At 43.9% G+C, this 21,828-nt stretch overlaps 1 protein-coding gene across 1 annotated transcript; it reads left to right on the forward strand.

Annotated features, from left to right (window-relative positions):
• Nucleotides 1-9,076: 9,076 nt before the first annotated feature.
• LOC134639888 (uncharacterized) lies at nt 9,077-21,142 on the forward strand. Its single transcript, XM_063491401.1, has 8 exons — nt 9,077-9,188; nt 9,494-9,552; nt 16,641-16,968; nt 18,267-18,383; nt 18,498-18,739; nt 19,218-19,385; nt 19,491-19,548; nt 20,148-21,142. Exons 2-8 carry the CDS (start codon nt 9,536-9,538, stop codon nt 20,244-20,246), a joined length of 1,029 nt encoding a protein of 342 aa, XP_063347471.1. The 5' UTR covers nt 9,077-9,188; nt 9,494-9,535; the 3' UTR covers nt 20,247-21,142.
• The last annotated feature ends 686 nt before the right edge of the window (nt 21,143-21,828 follow it).

A 21,828-nucleotide genomic window follows, 5' to 3' on the forward strand; every position in this document is an offset into this window, starting at 1 on the left:
AATTTTGTCTGTTGGGAACACGGAGATTTACAGGCTTTATACTGACATGCAGAATTTAACAGTGGAGCATATTTTATTGCAGCCTGCACCTCTAAACTTGGCTCCTTACAGAAATAGAGAGTTGATATTAAATGTCATCCACACAGAAAATAAGGTCAGCAGCTCACTGATGAACTCCCCGGCAGCAAAGTCTTCAGGTACCTGCCAGCACTGACTTACTCTATGGCTACCTGATCCACTGCATTAACACAATATGTGTCCTTCATGAAACGTCCTTAAAACATAATGGAAGGTTCACATGACCCCCCCTCCCCCCGGCAGGAATATAAAAGCACAGGAGAGGAAAAACATTATAAGCTCATTACAGACCGCAGGCAAAATGAACGATAACACATGGAGCTATTTCATTATTTATCATTTAAATAACTAGTTAACACTTTTATTTGCACTTTTTTCTTTATTGGATAATCTTCATATTCACATTCAAGTCTGAAGATTATGTTCAAATCTGTCTCCCGTGTGTTTTCAAGGTAACCTGGTTCTCTTTCTGTTGTCTTGTATCGTGATTCCTGGCCTCTACAGGCCAACCTTTAAGAGATTTTTAGGGCTCCACTCACACGCCGCTCCACTTCATCCTCTTCTACGCCATCTTCACCTTACAGCAGCAGCAATGTTTGACACCACCGCTTATGGTACATTCATGCTGCAAGCAAAAGTACCCAAAATCTTATTCCTGTTTTGTTTTTTTCTAATCTAAACAGCGCAAATCCTCTCTCTGAACTTCTGATCTTCTTTGATTCTCTTTTGGCCCACATCCACATGTGTCTTAAGTCAAATACAGACCTCATTCTGAACAATCAGTTTATGCAGTTTCTACATCCTTTGCCTTGTCATGAGAAATAAAGGCAGACAAACTATGAAGGCTACAGTTTTTGAATTAGGAATGTGAAGAACAAATCTGTTTTTTTCTCCAAAGACACACAGTTAGCAGAGTTAGGTTAACTGGTGATTCTAAATTGCCCATAGGTGTGAATGAGAGTGTGAACAGTGGTCTCCCTGCGTTAGCCCTGCGACAGACTGGCAAAGTGTCCATGGTGTACCCACCTCCTCTTGCCTGGCTGGGATAGGTCAGAGTTGAAGGTCAGAGGACAGCTTTTCTGGGAATCACCTAGGATTTTTAAATTCATTCTACAGTTGCATGTTCTAGGAGGCAAACTGTAAATTCGAAATTTTCATTCAAATCTTCTCACCTGCTCAGAAGCATGATTGAAAGCGAAAGTTTGTTTTCATGGTGTCCTGTATCCCCCGTTGCAGTAACTGTTTAAACTGTTTCAGCTGCTGCCCTGACCAGTGTTGAGTAAGTTACTTTAAATTAGTAACTTAGTTACATTACTAGTTACTTCTCTAAAAAAGTAACTCAGTTACTTCAAGTTACTCGTTACTTTCAGAGTAACTAGTTACTAGGGAAAGTAACTTTGGTTTTACTCAGAATTCTCTTGTTCACTTTGTACTTCCGGCGCCCCCCGTGTGCGGCAGCCTGTTACAGCAGCTCTGCTCATTCTGAGTTTATTTCTTTCTTATCTTTTCTCTCGTAATTTTTTATAACTAACGTATTAGTAATTAGACTCTGCAACCATGTTCTACCGTTTTGTGCTAGTTCTGGTCGTTTTTCTTAGTTTTTTTCTGCTTTTTTCACCCGTGTCTCGGGACCCAGAGCAGGGATCCTTTGTTTACAGTAAGGATCAGCTGTTAGCGCTGCGTCCCACAGCAGTACTGCCGGCGGACAGACCTGACATTCCCAGCGAGCTGAGGAGGAAAAGACGGGGGTGTCGTGCTGGGAAGGAGCGCCGTCGCCCGAGAAGGAGACGTTATCGACCATCTCTTCCTTCTGTAATTATTGGAAATGTACGTTCTTTGCACAATAAATTGGATGAGCTCACGTTGCTAACCTGGTCACAGAGGGAGTACCGGCAATGTAGCATCATGATGCTAACGGAGTCCTGGCTAACACCGCTAACTCCGGACACGAGCGTGACACTACCGGGATTCCAGATGCTGCGAGCGGACAGGACGAGAGAGAGGGGTAAGAGGAAAGGAGGGGGACTGGCAGTGTTTGTGAATGACAGATGGTGTAACCCTGGGCACATCACTGTGAAAGAACAACTCTGCAGCAGAGACATTGAGCTGTTAGCCGTTAGCATGCGTCCGTACTACCTGCCCCGGGAATTCTCGCATGTTATCGCGATAACAGCGTATGTCCCCCCCTCGGCCAACGCGGATGCAGCCTGTGACACTCTCCACTCAGTGGTCAGCAGACTGCAAACACAATCTCCGAGAGCCCTCCTCATAATATCAGGGGACTTTAATCATGCCTCACTGGACTCCACACTGCCCACCTTCACCCAGTATGTGACCTGCCCAACCAGAGACAATAAAACACTGGACTTACTGTATGCCAATGCTGAAGAGGCATACAGTTCATCACCTCTCCCTCCCCTGGGCAGATCTGATCACAACCTGGTGCGCCTTGTCCCTGTGTATGAGCCCTTAGTGCGCAGGGAGCCACCAGCCACCCGCACAGTGCAGAGATGGTCGGAGGAGAGCGAGGAGGCTCTTAAGGACTGTTTTGAGTCGACTGTGTGGGAGGTGATCTGTGACGACCACGGAGAGGACATCGACAGCCTTACTACATGTATTACTGACTATATTAATTTCTGTGTGGATAACACCGTACCTACCAGGACTGTACGGTGTTTCTCCAACAACAAACCTTGGATTACCCCAGAAATTAAAGCCGTCCTCAAGCAGAAGAGGAGGGCCTTCAAATCCAAAGACAAAGAGGAGTTGAAAAGGGTGCAGAGAGAGCTGAGGGGACTGATAAGGAATGGGAAGGACAGCTACAGGCAGAAGATGGAGAACCAGCTTCAGCAAAATAACGTTGGTGAAGTCTGGAGAGGCCTCAGAACCATCTCGGGCCACAAACATCAGAACTCTCTGCCTGGGAGGGATGTGAGGTGGGCAAATGAACTGAATCATTTCTTCAACAGATTTGATTCAGCCATGAGGCAGTCTCCAACATCGGCTGCAGACTCACCCACCCCCACTGCTGCTGTTCCACCTCTGACACCTCAGACACTTCACACCTCCTCTATTCACCCTGCTCACTCCTCCCCACCCCCAACAACAGCATCCAATACACAATCAACACAAGGCTCCAGACTGTCTCTCTCAACCACCCAGGTTAGGAGGGAACTGAGGAGGATTAATGGCAAGAAGGCAGCGGGTCCAGATGGCATCAGCTCGAGGGTCGTCAGGTCCTGCGCGGACCAACTGTGTGGTGTGATGGAGCACCTCTTCAACCTGAGCCTGAGGCTGGGAAGAGTCCCACAGCTCTGGAAAACCTCCTGTGTTGTACCAGTGCCAAAGACTTCACGCCCCAAGGACCTCAACAGCTACAGGCCGGTGGCTCTGACATCCCACCTGATGAAGACCCTGGAGCGGCTGGTCCTGGCTCAGCTTCGGCGCCTTGTGAGCTCATCACTGGATCCACTTCAGTTTGCCTACCAGCCTGGCATTGGAGCGGATGATGCCGTCATTCACCTCCTACATCGTTCCCTCACTCACCTGGAGACCGCTGGGAGCACTGTGAGAATCATGTTCTTTGATTTCTCCAGTGCCTTCAACACTATTCTTCCCTCGGTTCTGAAGGACAAGCTGGAGAACTCTGGAGTGGACCATCACCTCACTACCTGGATTTTGGACTACCTCACCGACCGACCACAGTATGTGAGGACTCAGGGCTGTGTGTCGGACAGGGTCGTCTGCAGTACGGGGGCCCCACAGGGAACGGTTCTGGCTCCGTTCCTCTTCACCATCTACACTGCAGACTTCTCCCACAACTCCACCCAGTGCTTCCTGCAGAAGTTCTCCGATGACTCTGCTATAGTCGGCCTCATCACTGATGGGGACGACAAGGAGTACAGAGGACTGACTCAGGACTTTGTGGACTGGTGCCAGCTGAACTACCTCCAGATCAATGCCAGTAAAACAAAGGAGCTGGTGGTAGACTTCCGCAGGCACAAACATCCTCCACTGCAACCACTGAACATCCAAGGTATGGACATTGAGACTGTGGACAGCTACAGGTACCTTGGTGTTCATCTGAACAGCAAACTGGACTGGACTCATAACTCAGACGCCCTCTACAGGAAAGGGCAGAGCAGGCTGTACCTGCTGCGGAGACTCAGGTCGTTTGGAGTGGAGGGCCCACTCCTGAAGACCTTCTATGACTCTGTGGTGGCCTCAGCCATCTTTATGATGTGGTCTGCTGGGGCAGCAGCATCTCTGCTGGGGACAGGAAGAGACTGAACAGGCTGATCCGCAGGGCCAGCTCTGTTCTAGGATGCCCTCTGGACCCAGTGGAGGTGGTGAGTGACAGGAGAATGGTGGCTAAGCTGTCATCCCTGTTGGACAACATCTCCCACCCCATGCATGAGACTGTGACAGCACTGAGCAGCTCCTTCAGTGGGAGACTGCGGCACCCACGGTGTGGGACGGAGAGATTTCGCAGGTCTTTCCTCCCCACTGCTGTCAGACTCCACAACAAAGACTCCAACTGATCAAACACACACATTCACACATGTGCAATAACACTAATGTGCAATAATCTTTTTTGGCATCGTTGTATTTTTACTGAGTAGTATATAGCACTTGTATTCTATTTTTATCTTATTGCATATTTTATTCTATTTTATTCTACTGTATATAGTATTTTATTTTATTCTATTCTGTACAGTTGTGTACTGTATTTATTCTTATTTTATTTTATTCTAATTTTTGCTTCATAACTTTTGCACTGTCCACTTCCTGCTGTGACAAAACAAATTTCCCACGTGTGGGACTAATAAAGGTCATCTTATCTTATCTTATCTTAATGTGTTGCTTCCGTAACTGGATACCCAGCAAGATTGCCAGTCTTCTAGCTTGCTTACTTGCCACAAGTGCACTGTGCCACCTACCAATAGAAAGGAAAAGATAATGTGCACATTTCCACGAGAGAAATCCCACGCCTGGACCGTCGTTGACCGCCGCCATGATTCTAGCCTGCTTTTTTCATCCAACACAAAAACTGCAGTCGTGGTCCTTTTGATTGTACTCAGAACTTGGAAATTCTGCCTTCTGAATAGGAAGATGTAGGTAACACCAGACTGCAGATGAGCTGCATACAGAGCTGGACTGGGACAAAAAAATCGTCCCGGGCATTTTGACTAGAGACCGGCCCACCATTATAGGAAAAATCATAAAGCCTTTGAATGAAAACAAACACTGTTGTGACAGTGATGTAGACTGTTCTGGTGGTATATATGTTTCAATCTATCAATTGTTTGTTGTAAGACTCAGATAATTATTTTTTTAAAAGCGAGACATTTTAAATGAGAATAATAAAGAAAAGTATTTCCTTGTCCCCCCCTTTCCCTGTTAATGCCCTACCTGGCCCCCTGGCAACACTTTGCTAGACCCGCCCCTGCACAGTTACCAGCTGTCAGCTACGTAGAAAAGGATCCTGGTGTTATTTGTCTCTCAGAAACAGTTCATAACTTCCCTTCAACTCATTCATGTGACCTAAAAGGTAAACCTGTTTCTACATCACCTGTTCAGCTCTGATGATTCAGTAAGGACATCTCCTGGTTTCATCTTCATGTTTCCCTCTCACCAGATAACCAAACTGACATCATGACCAGCAGCTTTTACAGCTGTGGCTCCAGCAAACATCAGCTGATACTAGAAATTAATATTAAATAAATTCTAACAACAGCTGATCAAGCTTAAACGTGCTGCTGTTGTGTAGCGCGACCTCCGCTGGTTTCCTCTTTCTGGCGCAAAGTGGGCGATAAATAAACAAGAGAGAAAAGCCGATCAGCTGATCATTGATCAGTTTCATGATTGAAGTAGAAACAGGAGAGAGAGGAGAGAGAATGAGAGAAGAAGAGGCAGCTGTGCAGCTCCAGCTTTGTGTCTTTTTCATTGTAGCTGAAATCCGGGACAAACTGTGTTCCTTTTCAGCTCAATACGAAACGCGAAATATTTTCTTACGGGACGGTTGGCAACTCTAATAATTAACCGTATGAACAAAATAAAGTTCAACATCAGTAACATAGCACCCACCCAGCTGTATAGAAACTCCGTCGTGCTAGCTAGCACACAGTACGAAAATGTCAGCATAACGAAAATAAACTCCACCTAAACTTGGTTTATATCTGACCCAGATAGACTGCAGGTCATAACTTCTTACCTGAAGTTCAGTTCACCTGACACTCGGAACAGCGGCCGCTTAGGGTCTCTCCTCTTGCCTCCCTTTTCCTTCATCCACCTGCTGCCTTCCACCACTTGCTAATGTTATTGAATCTGTGGAAGCTCCGCGATATCCACCGCAAAAAGTAACGAATAACGAGCCTATCTAAATCCCAGTAACGAGTAACGCGTTCCTGGTTTTGGCATAATAACTAGTTACCGTGCTCGTTACCACAATAATAACGTAGTTACTGTAACGCGTTACTTAATAACGCGTTAGTCCCAACACTGGCCCTGACCGGTAGTCATCTGTGGGTTTCAGTGGTGACACATCCATAAATCAGCACCTCTTCATGAGAGACACGTGTCTCACGTCAGTAAGTGGGACATATCTCAATATGTGGAAAGTGTGCACACGTGGTCACCCAAAACTCACAAACACATTGATGAACATGCCGAACATCAGTCAGCTTCAAACTGCTAAAGATCCATGATGATAAACTACATCGAACTTCATGCACTTGTTCTAATTTTGCAGTATGAAGACGCCATGTAGTAGCTACATCTGGTGGGTGCTTGGCTTGACTGGAGGCTCTAATTAACCTTGTCATTTAAAACCCACTGATATCTACAGGAAGTGAAATCGTCACAGTGATTTCATGAATGCTCCCTCTCCCGCCACCATCCCAGCCCAACGCAGGGAGCGGTGCCTCCAATGTAACACCTTCAGCAGGAGTACTACATGTATGAGGTAATTGTTGTTTGGTCATGTGAGCCGCTGCAGCAGCTGTCAAATGTGATGATAGCAGGAGAATCCTCGGCACCGCCCCCTTCAGCTGATTGGACGGCTCGTAGTCGCCTAGGGACCATCAACCAAGAGATCAGCTTATAGAGGGAAGAGGTGGGCGGCTATGAAGATTAGTTTTAACAACACACGGAGATTGAAGAATAGAAACTATTAATGTTGTAAAACTTTACAGTAAAGCCTCTGACCTCTGTCTGACTTCTGACATCTCAAGTTTAGCAAACTGGTGTTGTTGTGCTACTGTGACTTGTGCTTATTTGCTGACTCTATTATTATTATTTTTTTCTTTCACACAATCAGTTTCTAGATATGAGACGTTTCCTGCCAAACTGTGACTTTGCTGATTATAAATGTAGATTGTGTTTTCACTTGACGATGGTATCTGGTTTATGTGGTTATATTTTACTGCTGTTCTGCTGCTGCACTGCCTCATTTCACATTTATAAAGTCAGAAATAAAACTAAAGATATGGTGTGAACATGGACTGCAACAGCGCTATCAAATGTGTGGTCTAAGCGAGACGAGCTCTTCAAAACAAACTTGTCTCTTGTTGCCTCTTAAACTTTTAAGATTAAGAAGTCTTTGCCTGACTCTGGGATTCCCCTTTGCTTTCTCCAGGTCCTGACTCTTTAAATGCCCACAAAGCAGAGACAAAAATATGGAGAGACAAGAAAATAGGCTGCACATGTGCCTGCTCACTCCTTTTCACTTCAAAAAGAGTCGCTCCTTATTAAGATGGCTACGGGTGCACTAATTCAAGGAGACAGCCCACACCTGGCCAACTGCATCGCAGAGGTCAAATCTGTGTGCCTCCTTCACTCCTTTCATAAACACATGCCTCCTCCTGTGGCGTCTCCATCTGCAGCTCCCCGGTCCCATCTCACATATCGCTTATTCCATCCATCCCACACACACACACACACACACACACACAGCAGGACAGTAAGGATGGATCGTCTATTCATCCTCGCAGCCACAAAGTCATGTGAAACGCAAACAGAGAGAGAGGGAGACGCCTAAATTTAGAGGCTGAATGTTGACTTAGACTTAGGTTACACCATTTCTAAACTGACAGGCTGGGCATATTCTTTCATTTTATTAACAAGTGTTCAGTGACACATGCATGTCTGGCCAACATATATCACTACTGTCTTTATTTAAAGATTTATTGATACTTTAAAGGAGGTTTAATGTAATTTTCTTCCGTGGACATCCTACTGTGAAGCTTATAAGCCAATAAACTTTGTACCAGCCTTGGACTGAGAAAGATTCAGATGGTGTGTGTGTGTGGAAACTAATGGTAAGTTTATCTCAAAAGCAGGATATTGTTTTATTTCCTGTAACACCCCCTAAGAGAAATCTAATGTTTGCACACAGGATCCTTCTAATGAAGCGTAAATGGCTAATTACTGTGTGATCCAGGCATTCACAGCAGGCGGACTGTACTTTATCCGGAGCCCCTTGGTTTTAAACCCAAGCCCCGCCTCTTCAGTAGGCTAAGCGCACCCACCTTATCCACCAGCGGCACAGTGCGCCAGGGAGCAAGAGCGCAGGCTGCACCGGGGAGCGGGCACGGTGGACATGCAGTACCGGCAGACTGCTTCTCCCATAAAACGCTTCCGATATTGGGTTTAAGGAGACAGCTTATTTGAAAACCGGCTTGGGCCGAGGGGATCTTATTCTTTCTGACAAAAAGAATAGTACAAAAAAATAAAATTAAAAAAAAGGAACTCACTGACATTTGGAAGAACCTGATGGGTGGTGGGGAGGAGGGGAGAACGATGCAGTTCCAGCCCGACTCGGTGAGCCGCGCAGTCCGCCTCCGATGCTGGTGATGCCCGCCGTGTATGGATCACCGCCCAGCAGCAGCAGCAGCAGCAAGAGGAGGAGGAGGAGGTCGGGATAACAAGGGCGTCAGGGGCCGATGATGTCGTTGGGAAGGTCGGGATCATGGCAAACGGAACCGGTACTATCATGTTAAAATGCGTCGTGGTCGGAGACGGTGCGGTGGGTAAAACGTGTCTGCTGATGAGCTATGCCAATGACGCCTTTCCAGAGGAGTATGTACCCACGGTCTTTGATCATTATGCAGGTAGGAACACAGTTCTGCTGCTCGCCTTTCTGTCTTTATTATCTCATAATAGCGTGACATGCTGAACTGCTGCCGCTCTGTGCTCACTGATAATTGGCCACATGCGAATCTAACAGAAGAGAGATTTTAGAGACCCCCCCACCCCACCACTCTTCCTCCAACTGCATTGCATCTGTTGCTATAACCAAAACCACTTATTTGCCGTCTTCATAGCACAGAGGGGCTGGGACCCCCCCACCCACCAGCACTCCCCACCCTCACCCCTTGCTTCCTCCTCTAAACTGCTCTTTGTCATTTCCTTACAGTGAGCGTCAACGTCGGAGGAAAGCAGTACTTGTTGGGACTGTATGACACAGCTGGTCAGGTAAAGTTTATTTTTTCCTCTGGCTCTGTGCCAAGCACGTCAAGGACACGCACACACGCTCCAGCTCTATCTCGGTCTCCCCATGTGCTCCTGGGACCAATAACTATCCAACAGTGCCTTCGAAATGCCCACAGGCTTCATATTCAGGCCAGACACTAAGCTGCAACAGGTGATGGGTTTCGCACATGGCTTTAACTGCCAGAGTGTGCTGTGGCATGGACAGTGATGGTAGTGAAGGGGTTTCAATAGTTCTATTATGTGGAGAACAGGGCTCCTATGTCCAGTAGTGATGTCACAGGTTTGTTAATAGGGCTGCTTAATGCTTGGGCCTTTTCTTTACAATGTGCCATTCAGTGGGCAAGAGTTAAAACTATAATACACACACACACACACACACACACACAAAATAATGTTTCCACTCAGCAGAAGAGCCAGGGTACACACAGATGGAGGAAGCTACGTGAAACACACGGCACACAGAAGCTCACTGAGGTGTGTTTATGGGAAAGACCCTCCATTATTTGTTTTTAGTGTAAAAGTTATCATTTGGTTTTTATGACGGTTTCGGTTTGATGTGAACAGCTAAGTGACAGCAGCTAAACAGGAAGCAGTTAGCACATCAACTCTTTACATATTAGTTATGTCAAAATTTGGTGCTTCCATCTTTGGGATTTGACTGTTTGCTTGTTTTCTTAGTCGTATTTCACACTATGACTGGATACGTATGCAAAGTCTTCATCAGTGTTTTTCATTATTGATTATAATTCAATTCAATTTTCAATTCAATTTTATTTATATAGCGCCAAATCACAACAAAAGTCGCCTCAAGGCGCTTTATATTGTACAGTAGATAGCACAATAATAAATACAGAGAAAAACCCAGCAATCATATGACCCCCTATGAGCAAGCACTTTGGCGACAGTGGGAAGGAAAAACTCCCTTTTAACAGGAAGAAACCTCCGGCAGAACCAGGCTCAGGGAGGGGCGGGGCCATCTGCTTTGATTGGTTGGGGTGAAAGAAGAAAAACAGGATAAAGACATGCTGTGGAAGAGAGACAGAGATTAATAACAGATATGATTCGATGCAGAGAGGTCTATTAACACATAGTGAGTGAAAAAGGTGACTGGAAGGGAAAAACTCAATGCATCATGGGAATCCCCGGCAGCCTACGTCTATTGCAGCATAAATAAGGGAGGATTCAGGGTCACCTGGTCCAGCCCTAACTATATGCTTTAGCAAAAAGGAAAGTTTTAAGCCTAATCTTGAAAGTAGAGATAGTGTCTGTCTCCTGAATCCAAACTGGAAGCTGGTTCCACAGAAGAGGGGCCTGAAAACTGTATAGGAGATAGTTATCAGCAGATCAGCTGAAAATGAAAATCAAGAACTGAAAAAGAATTATATTCAAACACAATCTGTCTACAGAAACATTTGCAGGTTGGATGACTGTCTGAAATGTACTGACAGTGTAGTTTGGAGACTACATGAACCTGTGTGCTAATGAAGCTACTCAGAGTCAGGTGTTCCAGTAAAGGTGATGGGAGGCGTTGGGTTGGAAAAAAGCTGAAAAAGGCTCCAAGAAGAATTTCTAAAGGCCACATTGGCAGGTACTACCAACCTCAAACTAAGCAAAAATTGTGCCTTTGAAACTAATTATTCACTGGGAACTATTAGACCGTTCCCAAAAGACTAATCAACAACTAATCAACCAGTTTTAACTGCTAAACGACTTGTCATTTGCTGGCTTTACCTGGAAGTTTGCAGTGGACTTTTATTTTTTAAGTAGTTTCACAGTGAACTTTGACTGTTTGTTCTAACAGATTGCCATTTACATTTTCTGGAGATATTATGCTTCGTCGATGGTAACTTGCAGACTCTACCTTACAGATTTAGGCGGCCCATCTACCTGCAGAGAGCATCTCTTGTCAAACGGGGGCAGTCAAAAATATGTCGTACAGCCGCTCTGTGGGCTGCTCTTGTGCTTTTGTCGGTCCATCAGTCAGCCACGGAAAAGAGCAAAGTTATAAACAGACAAAGAGGTGACGTCAACCTGAGTGTTTAAAAACAACACTGTCGCTGTCTGCACTTTTCCTGCTGCTTCTCTTGTTCCCGACGAACTCCGCCGCTCCGTCTCTTTTCCGGCCCGCCTGTCGGCCGGTCAGCATTTGCTTGACACGCAGCATTATCCACATCGCGTACTGTGCAGTTGGGTTTTTGGAAGAACTCACAGGAGCACATTTGTGGTGGTTGAAATTCCCCCAAATATCTCCTCAGGTGGGCACAGCCACAGTAGCTTAACTTAAGCCTAGTTTAGTTACCCAGTGGCTCATCTTTGGTAACATGTTCTTTTATTTTTGTTGTTCAGTGACGTTAGTGTTTGTTAGTGGTCCACTGATCCAACTTTTTCCTCCTCCGATTCAGTACAGATACCTTGGTTTAGAGTATCTGCTGATACACTGTTACATTAATAAGCATTTGATGATCTCTGCACCCTTAATAATGAGATTTGACACTTAAGTATATATGGTTCAGTATGGTTTGATGACAATTAGTGTGGGTTCTGGAATATTCCAAGAGTAGCCTTCGTAAATAATAACGTAGGCATTTATTGAATTGGTAAGAAAATAAAGCACAATAGGCTCAAAATACAACAAAGAAAAAATATATATCAACGTTATTCATCTTTATTGAATTGGACAAGGATTAGGCTTTCAGTGTGAGTCCACCTCCTCTCTACATGCACTCATGTCACGTTTGGAGCTGACAAACAGGTTAAGAGAATATTAATGAAGTTGGTGACTAAGTGTTGTTTTATCCCAAGTGCAGTAAAACCTTCCAAATAAGTGTTTTACAAACTGTGACAACAGTGAGAGTGAGCAAGTGATGTCATCATCATCTCTGGTTTTTTTAGTTGTGCCAACTAACATGACTGCAGTTTCTCTTTAAACTAAAAACTTTTCCAAAAATATAAATGAAATCTTTTGATGTAACTACAGTGAAATACCTCGAAATACCTCCACACTGCTGAAAATGTGAAAGTCTACACCATGACTACTATAAATTCTGTTACTTCCTGAAAGCAGGATGTAACTGAAAGTACCAGGTCTTGCTTTAATCATTGTTCATGAATCCGGTTTATGAAAAACCCTGAATAACAAAAACAGTGACTCAACCAACCAGGAGCCAAAATAGCAGATTGCCTAACATTTGAAATAGGCTACTTTGGATGTGCAGTAACATGAGCATGGTGGAGGGAGCATCGTGAGTTAGGCTTTCTTTGCTACCTCAGAGTCTGGATGCCTCACAGTCATTTGGAGAATAAGGATTTAATAATTGTGCCATAAAATTTTAAAGAACAGTGTCAGGGTAGCAGTTAATGTCCCGAATCTTTGGAAAGGTTTGGTGAAAATACAAGATGACAACTGCACGAGTAAATCATCAAGCACAAAAAAATAAGGAAAGTAATGTTTTTAGGATTTACAGAGTCAGTTTTATGACATTACCTAATTAGGATGCCCTGGCATGACCTAGGGAGAGCTGTCCAGTCAAGACATCTAAGCAGTACTGATGAACTCGAAACAGTTTGTTAGCTCTAAAATTCCCCCATCATTGTGAAAGTCTTATTAGCAGCAACAGGAAATGTCTGATCGAGGTTCTCCAAATCGCTAAATTCATGAGATCACTTTCTTTTTCTATAGTCTGCACTTTGGACAGTGTTATTAGCTTAGTCAGATCATGTTTGTGAGTCAGATGACAATCATTGTGTGTAATGCGCTCAGAAATCCCAATAATTTCAAATGGCAAAAGCTCTGAATGGGCCTCTCTCGTATCATTTCAGGCATTTCTATGGCTAAAGCAAAGGACTAAAGGCACCCTGTAGATTTTAAACCTCCAGTAGTGCTTTAAAGCAAGAGTTTAATCAGTGTGTAACAGATTGGTTTATTTTGTGCATGTGCAAGAACCAGAAGCATGTGGACAACTGCATAGACCTTCCTGTGTAGGGTATGTCTCGTTCATGCTCCTTAACAGTTGGCAGCTCAGAATAACCTAGCAATAGTTCAACAGCTGAGCAGTAGAAGAAGCAGCCATGCTTACTGTATATTGCACAACTCATAATACTCAAACACTGGCTGTGCAAATGAGGAGGAAGGAAATGGATTCAGCACTTTTGTAGACACAAGACTAACACACAGTGTGTTTTGGTGAGAAAAACTGAATCCACTCAACTATGATTTTCTTGCAATAAGGCCTTCTGGTCTAACTTCAGCTGCACTGCAGGACAGCGAACAGTCAGTCACCCAAGGTTAACCTCCCCCTACTTACAGCAACCTAAAACTACACTCTTGTCAGAAGCTGAATAGTTATTAACACTTTCGTCGTGACCTGTTCCGACGTGATCCATGCAGCAGAGAGACAAATGCAAAGCTCAGAAAGGTCAGCTTTGGCATATTTAGCTGGTTTCCTTCACAAACCCTGATTTACACACAAATCTGTGAGTGGGAAAAGATCGCAGACAGCCTCCATTTTTTTCCCCTGTCTTAAACAGCTACCTGTGGCTGCGCTATAATTTTCCCGTAAGAAAACAGATGGTAGAAGTGTTACTACTCACTTGTGAAAAGAGGAACACAACCTTTTGTCTATTCTGGCGTGTTTGATAGGGTGTGTGTGTGTGTGTGTGTCAGAGGAGGGTTTGTTTTCAGCTGATTCAGAGTGTCTCTGAAATGGAGAAGTTCTCCCAGATGTCTGCTGTGGGCGCCGCCGGCCTCCCAGAGTAGAGTTACTGCTCTTGAAAATGTGCCCCCGCCACCCCCTCACGTTTCTCCCGTGCCTCCGCCCCCGACTCGGCTGACCTCTTTATGTGGAGCACAAGGCCAGCTGGTAATGTTTATAGCTTCAGCGTCTGATCAAAGATTCAATGCCCCCAAGGAGAGGAAAGGGGGAGGAAAATAGTGTGTGTGAGACAGAAAGCAGAAGAGAGAGAGACAGATGCGGGAGGCTAATCAAATGTGTGGGGGTGAAATAGCTTTGGTTAAATTCAGACGCCTCGGTTTCGTTTTCCTTTCCATTTCTCTCTTGTCGATGTAAAACTCGCCCTTCATTACGTCCACCTCTGTCCTGCGCTACACGTGTTCAGTTGGCTTCGATCTCTCTGCAATATTTATATTCCTGGCATTGGCTGAAGCTCCCATAATGCTTCGCTAATTCCCAACGCCTATCAGAGACCTTACGTACGCATTGGGTGACAGCGACTCTGTGCTGTCACGTCGGTGTCACATGTCACTCAGTGCCACATAATCACAGCTCGGCTCTGAGCCCAGTGCCGCTGCGCCGCATCTGTTGTTGATATTGCTTCCCTGCCAGCTATTGTCTGCGTCTCTACTCCAAGCTCTGCCTATTGAATTATTCCATATGGAAGGTCTGTGAAGTCTGTTTCGCTGCAATGTGGCGAGGGAGCAGGGGGGAAAGTCTTTACTTATTCATTCATTCATTCATTCTCCTGCTGCTGCTGCACTCAAGAAAATCTAGCACCACTGGCGAGGAGGAGCAGGAGGAAACAGGAAGTGGATGCTAAGTGCACTAGAGCCAATGGAAACGACTTTTAAGGACAGGAGCTCAGGAGCTGCGACCCCGAGAGATCCGAGTCTTACTACGCTATTGACTTCTGCTTTGTTGTTGGATTGTTGCTGATTTGCTCAGCATGTCAGATGCACTCTTTACTCAGCTGCACTTCCTGTAAACACTTTTAAACTTCCTGTCCAGGCTTTGGGTACAGTCTGATGAGTCTTTTTTGACTCAGCAACCCAAGGTGACCTAGTGACCCAATAGGGGTGAAAGGATGACAGGTGGGGACGTGGGTGGGGTTTGGAAGAGGGGAAACTGGTTTTACTCAGCCGTGAGCCGGTCACCAGTCAGCTGCTCCAACATAGAGAAACAGGAGTACTGTAGGCACGCCTCAGAAAGAGATTTTACACTTCAGAACAACTCTAGTGCTATTCTCTTGAATGGAGTCAACTAATTTACACACTGACTGACGATTGTGAGTGATTAATCAGTCAGTTTGCAACTAATGGATTCTCTTTTTAATAAAATATCAGAATAGTGAAAAAAATTAATAATAATTTGAGTAAATAAACCTTTGATTTTATATATTTCAGGTGAATTATGCTCATAATTGTTGCTTCACATCTATGAGGGCAAACGATGTGCGATTATTAATAAAACTTGGAGCTGTAGTGATGATGTATACTTTTAAAATGTAGAAAATATCAGCTGATACTGTCTGCCAAAGGCCTCGCAACTCCGCCCTAGATTCTGGCTGACATCCAGAGGATAGAAATTAGAATTTGTGCCAATAAACTTTTGTTAAATTGTTTTCTTAAGCTGTTGGTCCGGTTTTAGTTTTTCTTTATATCTTAAAATTGTGTTAATTTGTCATGAGTAGCAAGTAATAAATCAGATCTGATGCTTGACAGATGTTCTATTGTACTATATATAGTACTATGTTACTATTTCCAAAGCATACCCTGCTGTTAAAAAATGTTTTAAAAAAATTCCCTATCTTTCCGAAACGACTGGTTTAATACTGGAAACCAGATACAAGCTGATTGCAAAGCTACTCACTGTGGAAAAACATGCAGCTGAAAACAGTAATCGGTTTTAAAAGTTCCCTCTGGTGGTGCATTTACGTACTTGGGAGAAATAACCTTCATGATTTGAGAGCTAGTGGACGCCAACAACCTGCTTAATTGGAAAAGCTATTATATTCACATCAGCGTTCTCACATTTGCTCACTTTTTATCTTCGGGGTTTGGAAGATGCAAATCAAATCTCGCTGCGCTCCAGCTCATGACTGTGTGGTACTTTGCTAAAGCCTCCGTGTGTTATTTTGCTGTGTTAGCTTGCAGTAGTATGTGTGCAGAAAATTACAAATTTACACTGTGAAAAAGACCAAGGTAGGATCAGGAGCCGTAATCTTATGGTTTTAAATGAGAAGGACTCAGCAGCTGTGCAGAAGCACACTTTAGTTTTCTGAATATGATTTGATATGATTTTTAAGTGACACCCCTAATGCCTGCTTGTGGTTTTCAGAGAGGAGTTGTATCTGGGCCCCAGTCAGCCTGGTAGCTCTTACAAATATGGTCCCGTCAGTAACGGCACCGTGGGCCGCAGACCCACCCTTATTGAACCGGCGCGTCTGAAGGACTTTGGTGTGGAAGAACTTCTCAACGGTGATGTGAAAGTCCACGAAACCAAAGTAGTGATGGCTCCTGAGGTTGTCCTCATGGACCCCCCCAAAACCAGGCGAGTCAGCGAGTTCAGGATGATCCCGAGACCTCCTGCCCAGTACCTCCGCTTCGAGGACATCAGCGCGGCAGCCTTCAGGATCCAGTCAGGGATGCAGAAGACGCCTTGCACGGTACACTAACGCAGAATAAGTGCAGGAGAACGTGCAATAAAGGTGACCTTTGACCTTTGTTTGGGAGCTGACATCACTTCCTTCAGTTTAGACAGAAGTTTAATTTGACAGGACAGCAGCCAGGCATCACATATCTAAGGAAGATTGCTGTAAAAGGACCACAAGAGGGTGAACTAATATCAGAACTAGTCTGAATGGGATGCAGATTTTTGCTCATGGAAAAACTGAACAAAGCATTCATGGTCTGTGTTACTTTGATACATTTTAAATAGATGATTTTATGTTAGAATTAAGTTGTGCAGAGCTTTTTTGTACCAGGTTCTAAACATGTTTGTTTTTGCTTAAAAATGGGAAAGTTAGGGATTCATTTTAGAGTATGCCTTAAGTTAAATGTGATCTGACAACAGTGTAATGCTATCTGAGTGCAAACTGGATACACAGAAGTGTCAGAATTGATGTAAATTGATGGAGTGATGAAGGCAGAGTTGCTCTAGAAGAAGGCCTTGTCACTTGTCACCCACCTTGAACCACCTCTCTCCGTCTCAGTAGTCACCAGGAAAAAACAAACAAACAAAAAACTCAGATATGTGCTTTTGCTTTCCCCAAATAATCCCCCCCAGAAGTAGAGTTACACTTTTAGGTTAGGTGGGTTTAGTTTCAGTTAGTCTCTAGAGTGGGTTTGGGTCCTTGGACGTTATACTTTTGCTGATTCAAGACCCTCCCATTAGTTTCAAATCAGGAGTGCCATGTCCCTCTTTTATAATGTCTCTGCACATCTCTGCATTTTCACTGTGCGTGGTTGTGTGTCGCTGCTAATAACCACAAAACGCACAAAGAAAAACTCTTTTAATTGAGGCTTGCTTTGACATAACTACTGGTGATGAAACTGTTAGCGGAACAGGTGATAATAACTAAAGATCACCCAAAGGTGAAGCCCTCATGGGGACATCATCGCTAATAATGCACTGCAGCTTTTAGCCAAATTAGGAGGAGCCCTCATATCTGCTTCATACTTTATATTGCATTATGCCCACCAAGTGCGAAACAGATTGGATTAACGGCTGTTGGCAAAAAGCAAAGAGCAGGCAGAGACTCCTGGAGCTGGATGAGCACCAGCGTTAAGGTGAATTCATGCAAAAATAACATAAAAATTGAACATGACTCGGGGCAAAGACCATGGATTTCATACGTCAGGAGTAATTATATGAAGTGAAAACTATTTCAGCATGCATGTGAGCACCTGAGTGGTTTTTTGCTGCTGGAGCTCTTGAAATATGCTGCTTCTTTTGTGTGCTCAGTACTCCAGATTGTCCAAACAGTACGGGATGGAGATCTACCTGAAGAAGGAGCACCTGCACTACACCGGCTCTGTGAAGGAGAGAGGAGTGCTGTACCTGCTCACCTCCCTCACGCAGGTACATTGGGGCGGGGGAGCTGAAAAAGACGCTGAAAGGATCCACTGAAGTGTGCTGTGCGTGCATATTTGTTGCATGTGATTATATGTCAGGCGTGTGTTTCTGTGCTTGCAGGAGCAGCAGAGGATGGGTGTGATCGTGGCCACTGACTGTAACTTCTACATGGCCGTGGCGCACCACGCGGTGGAACTGAAGATCCCGATGTTTGTCATCATGCCGTCAAGTTGCTCCTCGCCCCGCCTCAGGATCTACAGAGACTACGGCGCCATGGTTATCTCCTACGGCCGCACCGGCCGCGATTCCCAGAACCACGCCTGCCATCTGGCCAAAGAGAATGGATACCTGTACCTGGAAGAGTCAGTCTAACATTCATATTACGACTTGGAATGAGAGTTTCTGTGTCTGTGCAGTACTAACTGATGTTTTAGTATCTTAGTAACATAACACATTTAGTAACATGGGTCAAGTGTATTAATTTCACGGTTTCCTACCTGAACCATGTAATTTCTCTTCACTCATTGACCTTCTAGTTTTCAAACAGTGCAAATTCCCACTAAAAAAGAAACATATATCTATATATATATATAGATATATGTTTCTTTCTCAAAGATATATATATATATATATATATATATATATATATATATATATATATATATATATATATACATATACATATATATATATATATACATACCTACATGTATTTTAAATATAGCCTAACTCTGTTTTCCTTAACGCCTGAAAAGCTCACATTCTGGCAACATAACAATGTCAGCAGTGCTAATCCTTTTGGCTGCAGATAAACTAAGCCTTCCTCTGTGTCTTCTGCAGGGTGGCTGTGGTGGTGAGCAGTGCTAACATGGAGCTGGAAGTGGTGAGGCAGTGCATGGACCGAGCTTTGGTGTTGGACAACCGGATCAGTAAGTTCTCAGTGCAGCTGGGAGAGTGGCCAGGAGACATGGCTAAGCTGCTGGATGTTCTGACCAGAGAGGACGTCAGGTAGAGTAGGAACCTATTCGGACTTAATCGGTTTTGTTTTTAACGTTGCCCTGTGCCACCTTTAGTTTATTCATTCCTTCGCCTCTTTTGTCTTTTTCCTCCCAGGTTGTTGGACGTCTGCCATCGTAGACACAGCGATAAGTCAGAGCTCTTCAAGGCAAAGGTAGGCGACTAATCTGTCCTCTTCACTTCATTCTGTTTCCTTCTCCTCTCCAATCCGCTCATCCACTTTTCCTTTATTGCCGTGGAACTCTTGGCTTGGAGTTGTCAGGGAGTTGGCGGGAATTAAAAGACCAAAAATACAAATACATATTTAAAAGATATAAAAAAGTAGCATTGCTCAGTTCACTACCCACCTACAGCTTTACTTGGTCTGGTACAACCATTAGCCAATTTTGGCTGTTGTTTTAGCAAGTTACAAACACAGTGTTGCTATGCAACAGTCAAGTTATGACGTAACTTGACTGTAAAATGACTATAAATCTTGGGCCATCTTAGCTTTTTTAAATAATGGATTTGTTTTATTCTCCTTCATTTCTAAAGCTCAGGGATGGAGCAGACTTATCATGTGATCTCCTGGCTCTGCATTCTTACCCCCACAGTCTCCACTGACAATTTGTACTGCTTATTCAGAACTAGTGTCAGGAGGTGAAAGGTGTTGCATAATGCAACAAGCAAACCTCTCACTGCCCTAATTCTAGAGTGTGTGTGTGAGACGGAGAGTGACGTAAGAAGACTAACTGTATGTGTGTGTGTTGACAGGTGGAGTGTGTGGTGGAAACCAGGGATAAGATGCAGAGCGCTCATCTGCGCAAGACGCTGAGCGAGCGCTACCCCTCTATATGCTGGCTGGACCGGTGATCACAGCGAAATCCTGAACACAAAACTAGACTGACTGAAAACAGATTCCTGCCATCGGGATAACACATGCAAACCATTCCTGCAACACACACACACTCTTATGATATGCAAGCTCTGTTATATGAGACTCATTAAGAGAATGCTTGGTCAGCAAAACTAAGTGTAAACAGAAAAGCCTTGAGATTATAGTGCAAATCTACATGTTCCTTCTATCACTAATGCTGCTTTTGTTCTTCTTCATCATGGCACCTTAAATATACTGTGAAGCGGTTAAACTGCATCCCAGTTGATGATGCTAATTCTAACTGAATGCTATGGCGGATTCACACTATTTTTATAGTGGTTCCCAACTTGGGCCATTTAATGGGTTAACATTGGGCTGGCACAGAATAAAGTATTTTTCTGTGTTTTCAATTACTGTAGGGCCAAGATTTTTCTTCATTTACTCTTATTATATAAGCTTTTTATGTACGGTAACCCTCAAGTGATTAAATAAATCTGTAACAGTGGATAAAGCTTTTTTCCCCCAGTTGTTGGTAAAGCATACAAGCTAATTACAATTAAAATGTGTCCCTATAGAGAAACAGTTCTGCAAAAAAACTATTTGAGCTCTGTGAGTGTGTGTCGAGCCCTCTGGGTCTTCATTAACAGCTGTCATGGGTGGCCAACTTGTGGCTCCACCCCCTGGCAGAACGTGGATCAGTCTGCATTAGCTAAAGGATGGAGTGTGACCTCTGTAGCACACATACAGCTTCCTAGAGTGTCACTATATAAGGTCTATTTTTCATTGAATGTTCTTTTTAAAATGCTGTAAATATTTCTGTATTTGTTCTGTCCACAGTGGCAGTTTCAACCCTCCTAAAACCGTTCTCCAAATAAAACTCCGGACAAATGAACCGTAACCGTGTTTTCACATTTGTGAAGTTTATATGCAAAGTAGGGGACTAGCTAGACTAGACAACTAGCTTGAGTTTTTCTTCATTGCTGGTCTACTTTCACCAAAAGTATAAGTAACACAGGATTTAAAAATAAGTAGTGTCTGGGTCAGGTTTTGCTGGGAACCAGTGTTTTTGTCTTATGTTCAATTATATGGGTTAATAGGTTCAGACTGGTCAAATGTAGATTTAATTAAATATGTAAACAGCACAAAATATATATTGCTTTTCCTTTATGTCAGTTAAGATAAGTACCCGGAATGTTAAAGGGTCCAACAATGTGGTGAAAAAAAAATCGATTTTAAATTCTCTGAAGAAAGATTTGATTCACATTGCTTTTTTGCAAGAAACCCATCTGACAGATGATGAACACAGAAAATATTGTAGAGAATGGGTTGGTCAAATTTTTTTCTCATCCTACTCCACAAATAAAAGGGGCGTTATCACTCTTATACACAAAAATCTTCCCTTCAATGTTACAGCCACTCACAAGGACAATGAAGGAAGATATATATTGGTAAAAGGGATGTTACATGGGGAAACTGTTCTCCTAGGTAATATATATGCGCCAAATGCACAGGATGAAGAGTTTTACACAGTATTATTTAGTCAATTAGTGGCCATGGACTGTGCTAATATAATATTAG

This window comes from Pelmatolapia mariae, linkage group LG13, assembly GCF_036321145.2.
Source record: "Pelmatolapia mariae isolate MD_Pm_ZW linkage group LG13, Pm_UMD_F_2, whole genome shotgun sequence".
NCBI classification, from domain to species: domain Eukaryota; kingdom Metazoa; phylum Chordata; class Actinopteri; order Cichliformes; family Cichlidae; genus Pelmatolapia; species Pelmatolapia mariae.